Source organism: Mugil cephalus, chromosome 21, assembly GCF_022458985.1.
Source record: "Mugil cephalus isolate CIBA_MC_2020 chromosome 21, CIBA_Mcephalus_1.1, whole genome shotgun sequence".
NCBI classification, from domain to species: Eukaryota; Metazoa; Chordata; class Actinopteri; order Mugiliformes; family Mugilidae; genus Mugil; species Mugil cephalus.
The window spans coordinates 4,461,407-4,477,249 of NC_061790.1; the positions used below are offsets into that span (position 1 = coordinate 4,461,407).

Below are 15,843 nucleotides of genomic sequence, written 5' to 3' on the forward strand. Positions count from 1 at the left end.
GCAGACCCTTGATCCCAAGCAGGATGCAGCCTGACACAGAACAGCACAAGGTGTTGACTTGGCCTCCAAATTCACTAGATCCCAAACTGATCAAGTATCTGTGGGACGATCGCCTCAACCGGATGACATGGACACCTTTAGAAGGTCCATGTCTATTCTCTGATGAGTCTCAAGTGTCTTGAAGGCTCAAGGGAGAACTAGACAATATGAAGAAGGTGGTCTTAATTTTATGCCTGATCGGTGTATGTCAGACTATAAACAAACAGATTAACTCTGTACGCTGTATTTTATTGTCTAGCTCTGATCCACACTCAGAACAGCACTTCAAAATGCTTCATGAATCCTTGTTTGAACTCAGCTAAGCAGCAACGTTGATGCTAATGTCACCTGAGTGGCTGTGTCTTCGCTCTGGAGACAAACTCAAAACTTACAGTTATTTTAACACGGACTAAAATAGAGTTTGTGGACCATATCTCGCTTTCACACTTGCGAACTATAAAACCAATTAGATGCTCCACAGCAGTGCTATATTTTGGTTTATGTCCGACCTTACGTTCAAGTTTAATGAAGGCATCGGTGCATTATCTTGAGTAGATGGTATTAAAAGCACAGCTCCGGTGAAACCAAGCAATCAACAAGGCCCATATTAAAAAAAAAAAAGTATTCTATGTTTAGAAGAATATGATTACATGTTCACACCTACTGTGGCTGTGGCAAACTTGCAGATGCATTTCGAGCAGAGTAATGTTTTTTCAACGTTCAAAGGCTGTAAAGGTTAAACTGCTTCTCAATGAAATTATTTCACTGTTGTGTGATTCAGTCAAGAGTCAAAGGAACGTAGACTTTTCAGGTTTAAAGGCTTTAATTGGTGCAAATCGATTCGTGTGGATTGTCTCTAGGGAGATGATTACACAGGTGGACCACAAACATATTATAACATGAATGTAAATACAAACTACCTCCACCTGAGCCGTTTATTGAAGCACAGCTGACAGGATGTGGCCATCGGGGCCTCTTCACACTCACACATCCATCATCCAGAAGTGGTCAGCTCAGCTCAAGAACTGATTACAGTCCTCAGAGCGGGTGGTGGGGAGGTTCACAGATGAGTGAGCGTGTGAGGGCAACGTGCGAGCTGATGAATTCCAGCCTTTGATCCTCTCCCGCTCCCTCAGCTATCTACCTGTGCAAGAGGACCATGCAGAACAAGACGAGGCTGGAGCTGGCAGATTACGAGGCGGTGAGTGTCGGACCGTCCCTCCGAGCCGCTGGCATTGATCCGGGTGTCAGGCTCGAGGCGCAAAAACACAACCTCTTAAAGGTCAGACGGTGTCTGTGATGGGACATAAATTGCCTCTCGCAGCCGACTTTAAACTCTCTTATTGACTGTTAATACCAACTTGTAATGTTACAGTTTTTTCTTTTTGTTTTTTCTTTCTTCATGGACGTTTCCATGTCTTCAACAGGAGAACTTAGCCCGGCTGCAGAGAGCCTTCGCCAGGAAGTGGGAGTTCATCTACATGCAGGCTGAGGCTCAGGTCAAGTAAGTGAGCTCTGTTACCGCGGCAACAGATGCAGCTGAGGTCGCAGACACAGCAGAACACTGTCGGTGGTCTTAATGTTGTGGCTAATCAGTGTAAGTTGCCTAGAACTGGATGTTCTCAGGTTAAAGTACCGGAAAATGGAAAGAAGTAGAAAAGAGCTGGATCCATTCTGAACTTAAATAGTGAAGAAAAGAAATTTCCTAAACTTTCCGATCCCCAGACTACCCAGACTCATTCAGATGCCGCACGTAATGCTGATGCCAGGGAAGCTGTATTTCTCACGCCGACTGATCTCATCTGCAGGATCGACAGGAAAAAGGATAAAACCGAGAGGAAGATCCTCGACAGCCAGGAGAGAGCCTTCTGGGACGTCCATAGGCCTGTGGTAAGCTGCTCTGTGTGTGTGTGTGAGATTAAAGCTACTCTTACATCCACATACTCTTTCATTTCAGTCTTTTGGGTGAAAAAAAAAATCAAAGTCAGGTGTAATATTTAAAATGTCTCTTTTTGTTTCATCTCCAGCCTGGATGTGTGAACACGACAGAGATGGACATCAGGAAATGCAGACGCATGAAGAATCCTCAGAGAGTTAAGAAGGTGTGAGCTCGGATGATTTTAGATGTTTTCTAAAAATGAAAGACAAACTACTTCTTTAAAAGTGGTTTTACAAAACTTTCAGCGACTCATAGCGTGAGTTGACAGTGCTTTACATTTCAAGGCAACGCTGCAAGAGATAAGTAATAAGTTCTGCCTCTTTGATTCTTGCCCCACTTCTCGTCTCTTATAATCCGACTGCCCAGTCAGTGTATGGGTTGGCAGAGGAGGGGACGCAATCCCAGAGTCCAGTGCACACTCCCTCACAACACAGCAGAAAAGGCACCAAGGAGGATGTGGAGAAAGAGGTAAGAGAATCACTCCAAGCGTCACTGTATTTGGTTCTGTCCCACGGTTTCAGGTTCCTGCAGATGATCTGCTCCCGCTGCCTTCTTGTACCATGAGCCCTCGATTATTTGAGACAGTTTTCTTTTTTTGTCCAAATTAAACAATCACACGATCAAATTTAAAGCACCGCAAAATGTACAAACTGATTTACTAATGGGGCTCTTTCAAAGGTGCATCCACTTAGCACCTTTGCCTCATTGAATATGCAATAAGGGGCATTTACATGTAATTTTGTGCACGCTGGGAGGAGAAAATGCAGATTTATTAATTTAGCACAGGCAAAGTGATTTATCAAACCTAAAAGCAACTTTGCTCATAGAAATTGTTTCTATATTTAACGTCTCAAAAGGACGTGGAAACTGGAGGAGGAATTCACACTAAACGTTTCCCCATGAAACACATTTTTTTTGTTTTATTCTGTAAATATCTGAACGGATCAGATGTATCCAATAAATAATCGTCTGCCGTGGTCTACGATGACTATTCCATTGTTTTATTTGGCAGTCAGTCACCGCACCATGTCTCATAATTATATTCAGATGTTTTTTGCTCTAACCCTGTAATGTGTTTATTTGCCTCTTCAGACGACACCTTCGATGTAGCGGCACCACATGTCATTTTGCGCTTCCAGTCTCAGCAGTGAACACCAATAGCGCACACAAAACCCTCATTTACACACCACCGTTTGCAGTTAAATTTCGAGTCCAAAAACATTGAAAAAGTGTGTGAATTTATTGGTTTATTAAAAAACAAAGAGGAAACGGTAACATAAAAAAACTACACCATCCGTAAATCGTCTCTGAGAGAGCGCCCCGAGTACCCCCCCCGACGCCCTCGGTGCATATTAGGAACAGCTTAGCCACACAAGGCCACCGTTAGCCACCAGTAGCGGCAGTTATCCATTGCTAGCTTCTGTGCCGGTAGCGTTGCGCCACCATCACAAACTAGTGTTAACGTTACACCGCCACCGGGAGCCGCACCTGAAGTGACTTCTGACTTTTGCTTTTATTTTATTTATTAAAAACTGAATTTGTTGGTGCATTCCTGTTAACTTTAAGCACAACCACTGCAAGAAAAATGTGATTTTAAAAAGGAAAGCAGGTAGTTGTTAATTTTAAGAAAGACTTTTTTTATTTGAGTTTGTTTTGCTCTTCAACAAAGCAAAAGTTAAACTAGTTAAAGTTAATGCATTAAACTAGTTTTGAGTTTATACTCCACTACTCAAGTGTTTATACATTGATATTTATTCTCCCAGCCTATTTGAATTGTGTTTGATAGTGGTTTATAGTCTTTATTGTAAACTAAAACTGTTAAGTTAAAGGTGTCACTAATCTAAATGGTTACAATTCAAAGTGGCGTGAGGTGTCAAAAAATATTGAGAAGGTCTTGAAAAAGTCTTAAAAATCTATTGAAATTAACCTCAACATTCCTGTATAAATACCTTTGTTAGTACACGCAGCTTAGCGTATAATTTCAGTGCTGCTCTGATACAAAACTCCTGTCTTCTCCTCTTTCAGATCGTGTTCCTGAACACCCAGCTAGATCGCCACTGTATGAAGATGTCCAAAGTTGCTGAAAGGTACGAGACACATTCAGAGTCCATCCCTGATCTTCACAGGTTTGAAGGAGCGAGTCATTTTCTCATGAACCGGCTCCATCTTCCCTGCTCTCGCAAACCATCTATAATCAAAACCACAAACCTGTCCTCCACTTGTTTTTTTTTTGTTTGTTTTTTTCTGTATCTCTGCTTGACCGATGGAGACAGATGGAGGTCGTTTTGATCTTGACATCCAGTCTGGACCTGTGGTGTTTTTTTTTTTTATTTGCCATTTAGAAGCAGATAAAAAGGAGCTTTAGGTTTCTGGGAAGGGTTGGTGCTGCTTTCAGCCTGGATGCACGTAGTTGCTCATTTTCTATTTGGAATGGAGGTCAAAGGCGCAGCCCCAGAAATACTGTGCGCTGTCTGAAATGCAGGTCAGGAATAGTCCCTCATCTAAAAAAAACACACACTTAATCTTCCAGGATGGGATTGTGGAGCCTTTAAAATGAGATGTTCTGTATCCCAAAGCAACGATGTAAAGGCAGATTAGTGCAACATGATCAGGAAAATCAGCTGTTTGACAAGTGGAAAAGACAGTCGGCTGTGGTGAATATTTCTTTAAACGTACACCGATCAGCCACAACATTATGACCACTGACAGTAGAAATAAGTAACATTGACCATCAGTTCAATCCAATTCACTGTTCTGCAAGGACAAGTTTGGTCCTGGCATTAATGTGGACGTTACTTAGACATGTAGCCCCCACCTAGACCAGACCAGGCACCCCCACCCCATAGCAATGACACTCCTTGATAGCAGCAGCCTCACCTCAACACATAGGACCTAAAGCCCTCCCACTAACATCCTGTTACCAGACAACACAGGACACCCTCAGAAGGCCCTGTTCTTTTCACTTGGAAGGATAATTAATTTCTGGTTTTTATTTTCTAATGAGAAAAAAACATGTGTACAGGTGGAAAAACATTATTACAGAACAGAACAGGAGAGAGCTATACAATTAAACGAGAATTGAGAAATTAATCAAAGAACAGGCCAGACTCATGATGTTTAAAGGCAAGATTAATGTTCAGTCTATTTTTTATTATTAACCCTCATACATACGGATTTTATAATAGTTACATTGTTATCATTAAAGGGACCAAAGTGTCCTCTTCAAAAAATGATTAAATAAAAACCCTATACATAGTGTGTGTTAATATTTTTCCACTGTTTTACACAAATCTTTTTAATCTGCTTCAGCCTTGACCATAAATGCCAAATTTTTGATTGTTTTCTGAGTTCAATAATCTTTATGCAAAGTGGATTTTTCTCAGGGGGATCACAACATTGATTTTCATGGATTTTTTGGTCAGATTTTCAAAACTAGTTGTGTTGTTACCATTAAGGGACACCCTAAAAATAGCATCTTTATATTTCTTCCTACTTTTTTTTTTTCATAAAACTTCATCACTCATATTCCACTTCAGTCCTAACCATAAATGCCAAAAGGTTTGATTAGTTTCGGACTTTTAACCCTGTATATGCCAGTGTTTGTGACGACAATCACATTTTTTGTTTGTTTGTTTGAAAAAAAAAAAAACACATAAAAAATTCATTTCTTTTAGTAATATAAATGCAAAGTGGATTTTTCCTGGGGGGATGTATGAGAGCCTTGGACATGTTAGTAGGAGCATTTATTTTAATTTTTTTTTCAAAAAATAGTTATGCTGTTACCATTAAGGAACAAAAGTTTTTTCATCTTCATTAATCCTAACCATAAATGCCAAAAGTTTGTCCATTCTCTGATGACTCACAACTGTTTTGCAGGCACAAGGGAGACCTACACAATATTGGGAAGGTGGTCATAATGTTATGCCTTATCGGTGTATGTACAATTTGCTGGTTTCCAGGTGTCAGTTACAAACCATGACGATTAGAGAGTAACTTTAAAATCTCAGATACGGTAAAATATTTAATAAGAAGGACGACAAGTGTCTGTTTGAACACAAAAAACTCTTAACAAGAGCAAAGGTGGTTCATCTTCAGTGTCAAACTGTTCATAAAATGTCATAGGTGTCATATTACATTGCATTATGTGTACTGCCTTCTCCTTAGTGTCCACATGAATCTATAGACATGCGTCTCTCTCTCTCTGCCTCCGTCCTGTGCTCAGTCATCCATCGAGGCCATTACTTCCCAGCAGAGCAGAAAAACAGTGATTACTGCTCGGCCGCTCCGCCCGCGTGACCCTTTCACCTCCTGATTTCACACACCGAGCTGACTTTAATTGAGGCTCCGCAGAGCAGAAAGCGCTGGGCATTAACCCAAATACTGCAAGAAATAATAACGCAACTGACAAAATCGGTCACGTTGAATGATGGTGTTCAAAGTGATGCAAAATTAGAGGATAATTTCTGCTAACACACGATAAGAATTCATCACCGAGCGTGTGATGGTCTCCAGGCTGAGATATTTGTGTGTCATGGATCGAGCTGAGTCAGTTAAAACATTTCGCATTATATAACATCCTACATTGTTTCAGCACGTTCAGGGACATGGAAACTATAAGTAAAAAGTTTGATGGATTCAAACTGGGCAGATTATACCCCCTCTTTTTTTTCTTTTTTTATATATAACTTGATTTTATTTTGACCTTACAAAACAACTCCCTCACATTTTTTAGAAATCGCTGAACACGTGAACAACCAAACGACCCCCGTTGACTGTCTCTGTCCATGGTGCTGAAACTCTTCATTCCTGACTGTGGGACTTTAGAATGAGTTTGCTTTTCTGTAAATGGACCTTGTTTATGTAATTGAGTCTTATTTGGAGCTTCTCTCTTGGTTAATTTGCAATTTGTTTGCTCTATAGCTTTTTTGCTCCATTCAGAATTGTGTGGCACTCATTAGCTGGCGAGCTCTGACAAAGGTTTTTCCAGGACAAGCATATTTTCTTAAGACATAATGAATAATGCAACTAAAAATTAGTTTAAATGTGTTTTGTTTTTGTCTAGATAGATAGATAGACAGAAAGCTGTCTCCTATTTTATGAATGACAGAAAAAAATGTTGCGCGCAAACAACAATCATTACGGTAGCCGGTAGCGCTGCTATTGACATCACAGACATAGAAGTTTAAATATGTCAAAATAAATGAAACCGTAAATCCCTGTTTCTTCATTTCATCTTGATAACATTTAATTATTACTTTTTTTTAATCTTCTGCTGTAAATGTCCCAGGATTTTATTCCAGAAACCTGGTCACCTCACAGTGAATTAAAAATAATAATAATAATAAAACAAACTCTTATTGCCAACGCATTCAGTCAATCCATTCTGTACGATGGAGAGATAGAAGTGGAGGGATCGCTTTTTGTCTGGGTGGAAGACATGTTGCTATTTTCACATTTCAGACGTGTTTGATTAGTCTCTAGTTTTCTCCACAACTTCCTACTTAAACCTGTAGTTAAGCAGCTTATTTGACTGTGGACATTGTTCGTGATGGACCAGAGTTTGTTCAAGGTCCTTGTCTCACGGACTCTAACTCCAGCTCTGTATCAGTTTGTGCATCTGCGAGGTTCCTCTTCTTCTTAGAGCTGCCTCCACAGCACACTACAGCACAAAGGCTGGTAGAACATGTCCAGAAGCTTCAGGCAGATATTAAACGATCTAATCCTCCCGAGGAAATAGAGACGACTCTGACCTTTTTTTGTAAACTGAGTCTATTTTGGTTGACCAGTCCAGTTTGTGATCCAGCTGTAGACCCAGATCTGAACCACCTCTACACACTCTCTGTTGCAGAAGATTTAAAACACGTTAAAGCCACAACTTGACACCATCAATTAATGTTTAACACACATTTATTGATTATATAAATGGAGGGCGGATGTTGTATGTTGTCATGGAGGGATTCTACTACCACAGGAATAAACCCACAGTTACTCCCTGATAATGATTTCATGTTTTATTGCATTTAATCTACATTTAAAGCAGAAATACAGTTTCAGTGCTTGTATAATTTTTTTTTGGAGCTTGTGCTTCTTAATCTAGTATTCAGCTTTTTCAACAGAACGACTAATTGTGTAATTTTAGAGTTAAAAATTGTTTTGATTTTTTAATATACCTGAAAAAATCCAGACCTATCTCTTAATAAATTTAAAGCTTGGAATGACCTCTTACCAAAGAGCATTCAAAGATTTTTTTGAAAAAAGTGGCAGCACATATGATTTAAGACTATATTACAGTGAAAAAGATGTAAAAATGTGTAATAACATCACACATTTTAAAAGCAAATGTAAGTTTTATCTGATAAATAAGTATTTGGAGCTAGATAATCTTAAAATTTAGATAATTTCAGACTTTAAAAAAAAAAAAAAAAACAGAAATTATCTTAATAATGTGTAATATTTAGAATGTTCAAAATAATGAATGATTTTTATTTTTTTGTGTAATAAATAACCTGATATAGAGGAGGCAGAGCAATCTCATCTCTTGAACTAGATTATTTTTTTTTTTTTTGTCTTTCCGGAATCGTTTTACATTGTTGGAAATTGATGCAACTTGTACTTGCTTTTACGTGTTGATAATTCAGCAAAAATAAAGATAAAAAAAAAGATGTTATTTTAACGATTTTATTTTCACACTTGATTTTACCTCTGAAAACTCTCAAACCGTGTCTCACATGTAAACACAGTAACTGTTTGCTGAATGGTCACCATGTTGGTGCTGTTGTGTCTTCACCGTCCTCTGTGCTCTGTGTCGTGTGTTTGTGCGTCAGTCTGATAACCTACACCGAGCAGTACATCGAGTACGACCCGTTTGTGACGGCGCCGGAACCATCCAACCCCTGGACCAGCGACGACCCCTCCCTCTGGGACCTGGAGACCAGGTAGGATTCAGGTCTGATTTACTGACTAGGTCACCTGACGTGTCACATACAGGGATTAAGCTTTATTTGGTGTCATTTAGTTATATTGGATTGAAGAATATACATATATTTTATTACATTTGAGTGTGTAATTATGTAACAGACTACACCCAGTTTAATGTTTTTTATTTTTTTGGTGATTATACTGTCGTTGTTATTAAGATTATTTTATTATTTTATTATTATTCTATTCCAATATGTCTGTCTGTTGAATGGAAATATACATCAATCAGCCACAGCATTAAAACCACAGGTGAAGGGAATGACATTAATAATCTGCTGGTATTTACGCAGAAAAACTATTTAGACATGTACCACCCACCTAGACCACACCAAGCGCCCCCGTCCCATAGCGACGACACTTCCTAATGACACCAGCCACCACCAATGGAGGGTATGCACTGATGTCTCTTGTGTCCGAGGCCACGTCCCCCTTATTGGCAAAAACATGGCGAAATGTGAATTTACAGATCAAATTCAGGGTAATTGGACTCGACAGTGATTTAAATGAACTACAAAATAACAAATGGTCCACGAAAATTGACATGTGGCCCGGAAATCAGATTTTGATATTTATATGGACCTAATTTTAACGCCTCGGCCTCTTTACTTATACCGAACTATATGACCCTTTGGTACTTTATACAACACAGCAGCTCTGTACTAGAGTACCCCCTTATTTGGAAAAGTTGATTAGTCTCAGTTTCAGTTAGTTTAAGTTCATTTTAGTTCATTTCAGTTATGATAAATGTAAAGATGCTGATGCTAAGAGCTTTACTGAGAAGTAACGTTAGACATACAATATGTAACTTAAGGTGACTTCATTAAAAAAACGAAATCCATCCACAGAGGCCCCTCCCCTCAACCCCTAGGACACAAAACAAGATGCCAGACTTGAGGCCCTCATGGCTCATGTCTGTATCCCGATGCACCTGAACGGTTTTGAAGGGAAACCTAACACAATATTAGCCAGGTGGTTTTAATGTTGTGGCTGATCAGTGCAGTTACACGTTCCAACTTAAAAAAGGAATTTCCATCCTGATGAAAAAGCCACTGTTAAAAGTTATTGAAGATGAGACTAATGATGATTATCTCTTTAATAAAAACTCTTATGAAATATGTAGCGTATGTGAGATAAACTAAAGTCGACTGACAACAATAAAACTACTCGGCCCTTTGGCAAATTATCGATCATCTGCCGACTTAAAGCGCGAAGTGTGGAGGGCGGCCACGGCTCTCAACAAGTTGCACTAAGCTCCAAACTCCCGACTTTCTGATTTATGCAGGAATTAATTAGAGCAGACATATAATCATTGTGCCTAATGTAGCTTAATAATTCATCGGAATTGATTAATTGCAGGATACGAGGGGAAAAAAAATAAAAAAAATCCCAGCAGAGATTAAAACGCCTGTCATAATGTGCCTCTTCTCACACACTAATATCACATCAACAGCTGCACTCTTCTCCTGAGGTTAGATTGATTTTAACGTTTTAACGTCGTGGTCCTTCCTCTGTATTCACCGAGTCACACCGTGACATTACGCCTCATTTGCCTCCACTTTAATCTCTTATAATGTCCCTTATTCTTATTTTTTTTTTTTAGTTTCTGTTTTTTACTCTTTCTGTCTCGCTTATCTCCCCCTCTCCCAGTAAGGAGCCCAGTCAGCAGAGGGTGAAGAAGTGGGGCTTCTCTCTGGAGGAGGCCCTGAAGGACCCAGCAGGGCAGGATCTCTTCCTCAAGTTTCTGGAATCAGAGTTTAGCTCCGAAAACTTGAGGTGAGGACAAACGAGTTCACGAGCAATGTCCTCGATCTTCTCGGTTCGCACGCTGTAGTCGATCTCGCAGGTCACGAACATTGCAACTGCTTCTACCCACAACAATTTAGTGAAGGCTTACCAGTTCCCAGTCACTTGAGAAATAAAAAATAAACATAAATGTTTTAATCCACAGCAGCAGGAAGATTATTATCATGGATATGGAAAAAAATATGCAAAAAAACCCAAAATATTTTCAATAATCTAAATGTGTTAGAGCCTTGGACATGTCAATGATTAGTAGCAACACTGATTTTAATGGATTTTTTTTTTTTTTTTTGTAGTGTCAGATTTTCAAAACTAGTTACCATGTTACCAAAAAGTATAAAAAAATGCCCTGAATTTTTTTTATTTATTTATTTTTTTAACAAAATCTTCATCACTCATATTCCACTTCAGTCCTGATCATAAATACCAAAAGTTTGATTAATTTCTGACTTTTAACCCTTTACCCTTTATATGCCAGTGTTGGTGATGGCGTCACAATTTTTGTAAAAAAAAAAAAAAAAAAAAAAAAAAAAATCTATGACTCGTAGCAACACTAATTTTGATGGATTTTTTTTTTTTTTTTTTTGTAGTTTCAAAAATAGTTGCGTTGCCACCGTTAAGGGCCAACAGTGTCAAAAACTACTTAAAAATAGCATATGTTTTATTCTACTTTTTTAGAATAAACATAAATCTTTTAATCCACTTTAGCCCTGACCATAAATGCCAAAAGGTTTGATTAATTTCTGACGTTTAACCCGTTTACATGCCAGTGTTTGTGACGGCATCACAAATGTTAATAATCATAAAAGTTAAAAAAAAAACATACACATAAACATTGACATATTTTCAACAATCTAAATGCAAAGTGTATTTTTCTTGGGGGGATTATTGGAGCCTTGGACGGGTCAGTGATTAGTAGCAACGTTGATTGTGATGGATTTTTTAGTTTGTTAGTTTGTTTGCTTGTTATTTCAATAGTTATTCAATAGTTGGTCACCATTAACGTGTCAAGAACTACCTAAAAATAGCACATCAGCAGTTCAGTCCTAACCATAAATGCTAAAACTTTGATTATTTTCTGATGTATAACCCTTTATATGCCCATGTTTGTGTTGACACAAAAATTTAAATATTTTCAATGATCTCATTGCAAATCAGCAGCAGAGTGAAGCACTTTGACGCTGCTGTTCACGTCCAGTCTGCGTCTTTACTTTCCCTCTGAATGAACGAGGTTGTTGATTTCACCGAGTCGTCGTTTACTGATTCACCTCATTTGGGCGGATTTACCCTCTTACATCGTGCTCCTAACGCGACACAGCAGCAGTTACCTGGTGTTTGTTTGTCGCGTGCGAGCGTCTCCCTGGAAGCTGTCGAGCGAGGAGCAGTGAACGTGTTGGGAATGATAGGATGAGTCTGGGGGATGGACGGGATAGTGTGTGGAGGTTGATACCTCTGAGCCACAGGGAGGTAAAACACACAGGAAAATTAACACACACTGTGAGACGGCGAGAGCGCTTTATAGCGTTCAGCCTTTGGCCATCCCACCAGTCTCCTCACCCCCGCGCCTCTACACCTCTCTCTCGTTTTTCCTTTTTCTGGACCTTTAATTGCTTTTAGTTTTTATGAGGGAGCTTTTGGAGGAGCACCAGAGAACGAGAGCCTGACACTGAGTGAGAAATAAGGTGGGTGAGTGCGAGGAGCAGGCCCCAGAGGTGTTTCCCTCTATATTGTTAAAGCAGTTCACCGATCAATACAGATACAATCTAATAATGGAGGCAGTCAGTCAGCGGCTCTCTGCTGCCTCCGCTGTTTAATACGAAGCTCAGTTTTTGCTCTAAAAGACGCATTTTTGCAGCCTCATAGTGGTGTATACAGTATACACGGATCAGCCATAACATTATGACCGCCTTGTGTCGATACTTCTGATACCAGGTCTTTATTCTCTAAAATCGATTCCCAAATCAAAATATCAATACTTTTGATACTTAAGTCATTTGGTGTATATCATTATCAACTATTGTGGTTGTGGCAACACAACAAACCTTGTGAAACGCCTCAGGTTAAACCACAACACAGAATACGAGGAATTTATAATGAGACAAGTTTTCATTTTTATAATAGTAGTTCTTTTTTTTTTTTTTACTTATGCTCTTTTTAGTGTTTGAAACAACATTTTGACATATTTTGTATGATTGTGTCTCTGTTTGGTTTTTCTGTTGTTGTATTAGCTCGGCTATATAGTAAATGAGGCCACTACCGCAATATACTTGAGTTTAAAGTAAATAAATAAATTACTCTTGTGTTCTTTATAAAGCTATGATTTGGAATACACTATTTTTTATTTATTTATTTATTTTAATTTACCCGACACATTAAGTGTATCTTCACATAGTACATAGGTGTTCAACAGGGGGTCCATGAAGGTACTGCAGGGGGGTCGCAAAATCTTTGGTTGATTAGACATTTTTTATACTTTTTTTTTTCCCACCACAATTTTCCATCACGGCCACCCTGCTGTTGCAAATGTTTGAAATGGAAAAAAAATGAAATATTTGGACCCGTGTATTGTTTGAGTAGCTTAATATTTAATGCAAAATGATAATAATAATAATGTATATTTATAAATAGCACTAGGTTGAGTTTAATATAGAACACATAAAGTAGGTACGGGGTCCCTTCTTAATCTTTACATCAGGTCCTTGACCTGAAAAACATTGAAGGCCCCTTCACATAGTAAATTTGTACGGTTTCGGATCAGTATCGCCGATACCAGCCTGAATTTTACTCAGTATTAGATCACTACTAGAAACAGGATGTTGTTATTGGGGGGTCTTTGGGTCCGATGAGTTGAGGGGAGGGGCCTCTATAGATCATCCCACAGATACTTGATCCATTTAGGATCTAGTGAATCTGGAGGCCAGGTCAACACCTTGTGCTGTCGACTTCTCCCGTCGGCGGTCATATTGTTATGGCTGATCGGCGTGCATGTATTTTCGACAGATTCTGGCTGGCGGTGCAGGACCTGAAGAGGATGCCCCAGCAGGACGTTTCCCAGAGGGCGCAGGACATCTGGACGGAGTTTCTAGCCGAGGGAGCGCCGAGCTCCATCAACCTGGACTCCCACAGCTACGAACGCACCAGCCAGAACCTGAAGGACCCCGGGCGCTACAGCTACGAGGACGCACAGGTGGGGAAAATGGAAGACACGCAGAGACAAAATAGAGAAGGAGTGGTAATGCAGCAGGTTAGTTGGGTTTGTTGAGGATGTGTCAACACACATCTATGTAGCTTGTATGGTTTTAAATGACCGGGGACGTCAGGTTTTTATCAACATCTGTGGGCGGTGACACACCTAATACTTAAAATTAAATCTGGTAAAAGCTTCTCATTGGGCATTGAAGAACAATAATCATTTTTATTTTTTGCATCAAATTTAAGGAAAAATGTGACTTTACACTTAAATAATTTATTCCCAGCTGTCATTCAGAGCTAAAGGTTAGCTTGTCTGGCTAAACTGAGGTGATAATGCACATGAATGATGCACCTGCTGCCTTTAAATGTGCACATGCACCATCTACGAAAGGACCTCTGCTCTACGGACACAGAGACAGAATATCAGTGACTATAAAACCCTTCGCCTCCATTTCCTTCACAGTTAAAACAGGATTTTTAGACGTCCTGGAGGGGGTTGCGTCCAGGACCGTTTCTCAAGGCCCTGCTTGTATCCCATTTTAATTTCCATTTCTTCAAGTGATCTGTGTCAGAGATCTCTCCGGAGCTCGTCCCCACACGATCGTCCGCCCCATTCGTCTTTCTTACATGCTTCACCAGAATCAACTAATGGGTTTGTATTGTGGACTGATTTCCAGAGAGCACGCCTCGCTGGGAGATAGATGAGGTTTAGAGAAAGGAGGGCGGGTGCTGCTGGGGGGGCGGGTTGTGTAGTGTCTATCAAACCTCCTCCTCTGTTTTAGACTTGTAAGGGCAGAGTTAAACAAAGAAAACATTTCTGCTGTCAGTTACTTGGCAGCGAGCTACAACCATCTTCTGCCTTTTATTCTTAGATGCTCCATTTAGCAAGTTTTGCACGTCATTGGCACAGAGCTGAATATTACCCAAGAGTATTAGGACCACCCATGAAAAATTCCATATGGTAGGCTACCGCCAGTTTGAAGTAGGGCTGGGCGGTATGACCAAAAATATATCGCGATATTTCTCAAAATTCTGACGGTATCACAGTATTTTTATTTCATGCATGATCACGTGTTCACAGCATTTTCTACTAGATAAGAGAGGAATTAATGCAGCAGAATGACTAAGGATGAACTAATTTACTGTCATGATGAGTAAATATTGTAGAATAATTCCACGCTACTACTAGCGTGGAATTATGCGTGGAAACTGCCTGCTGATGTGGAAATCCGGGGACCGCTAGGAGTTTCATTCACACTGTTATGTCTATGACGTCAATAGCAGCGCGACCGACTACCCTTAACAATTGTAGTGTGCGCGCAATTTTTTTTTTTTTAATCTCATTTATTAAGCTAGAATTGGGGACACTCTCGGGGACAGCCAATCTGAAACGGGAGCAGTCCCCATAAATCGGGGACGTCTGGTGACCTTAAAAAACAAAAACAAAAACAAAACAAAAAGAAACAACAACAACAACAACAAGAAACTAACAAACAACCTACAGGGCAGATTTTTTGGCACAACTCTTCTCGTTCTGCTGCTTCAGTTTTCGTTTCTATCTTCACCGCCTCACAGTGGTGCAGTCACACCATGTGTGTTTAGAAGCGCTACATTGAAAATGATCCAGTCGGCAACAGTGTCTTGCGGCACAACGTACCGAACGCTGTGTAATCAAATACACCGGTATGCAGGTATATTAAAAAATGATATCATAAAGGAAAAAATACCGGTATACCGCCCAGCCCTGGTTTGAAGGTCGACTTTTTTGTCTTGTCATTGTACTTCAACTTTATTTGCGGAGTGCACGACGAAAAAAAAGATCTACCTCCTCTCATTTTTTTATTTTTTTTTTTTTCTACTCTCCCCTAAAAATGCGGATTTCTGTTTATTTCTGT

The 15,843-nt window shown here is 39.6% G+C and overlaps 1 protein-coding gene across 2 annotated transcripts in view; it reads left to right on the forward strand.

Annotated features, from left to right (window-relative positions):
* The window catches only part of rgs6 (regulator of G protein signaling 6), a 99,061-nt gene that overhangs the window by 79,319 nt on the left and 3,899 nt on the right, over positions 1-15,843 (forward strand). For both annotated transcript variants that reach the window (XM_047573382.1, XM_047573383.1), the window contains 9 exons: positions 1,176-1,240; positions 1,467-1,543; positions 1,848-1,929; positions 2,067-2,141; positions 2,345-2,446; positions 4,004-4,065; positions 8,803-8,913; positions 10,604-10,729; positions 13,757-13,943. In XM_047573382.1, coding sequence (XP_047429338.1) covers positions 1,176-1,240; positions 1,467-1,543; positions 1,848-1,929; positions 2,067-2,141; positions 2,345-2,446; positions 4,004-4,065; positions 8,803-8,913; positions 10,604-10,729; positions 13,757-13,943 — 887 coding nt within the window. The remainder of the gene's footprint in view (positions 1-1,175; positions 1,241-1,466; positions 1,544-1,847; positions 1,930-2,066; positions 2,142-2,344; positions 2,447-4,003; positions 4,066-8,802; positions 8,914-10,603; positions 10,730-13,756; positions 13,944-15,843) is intronic.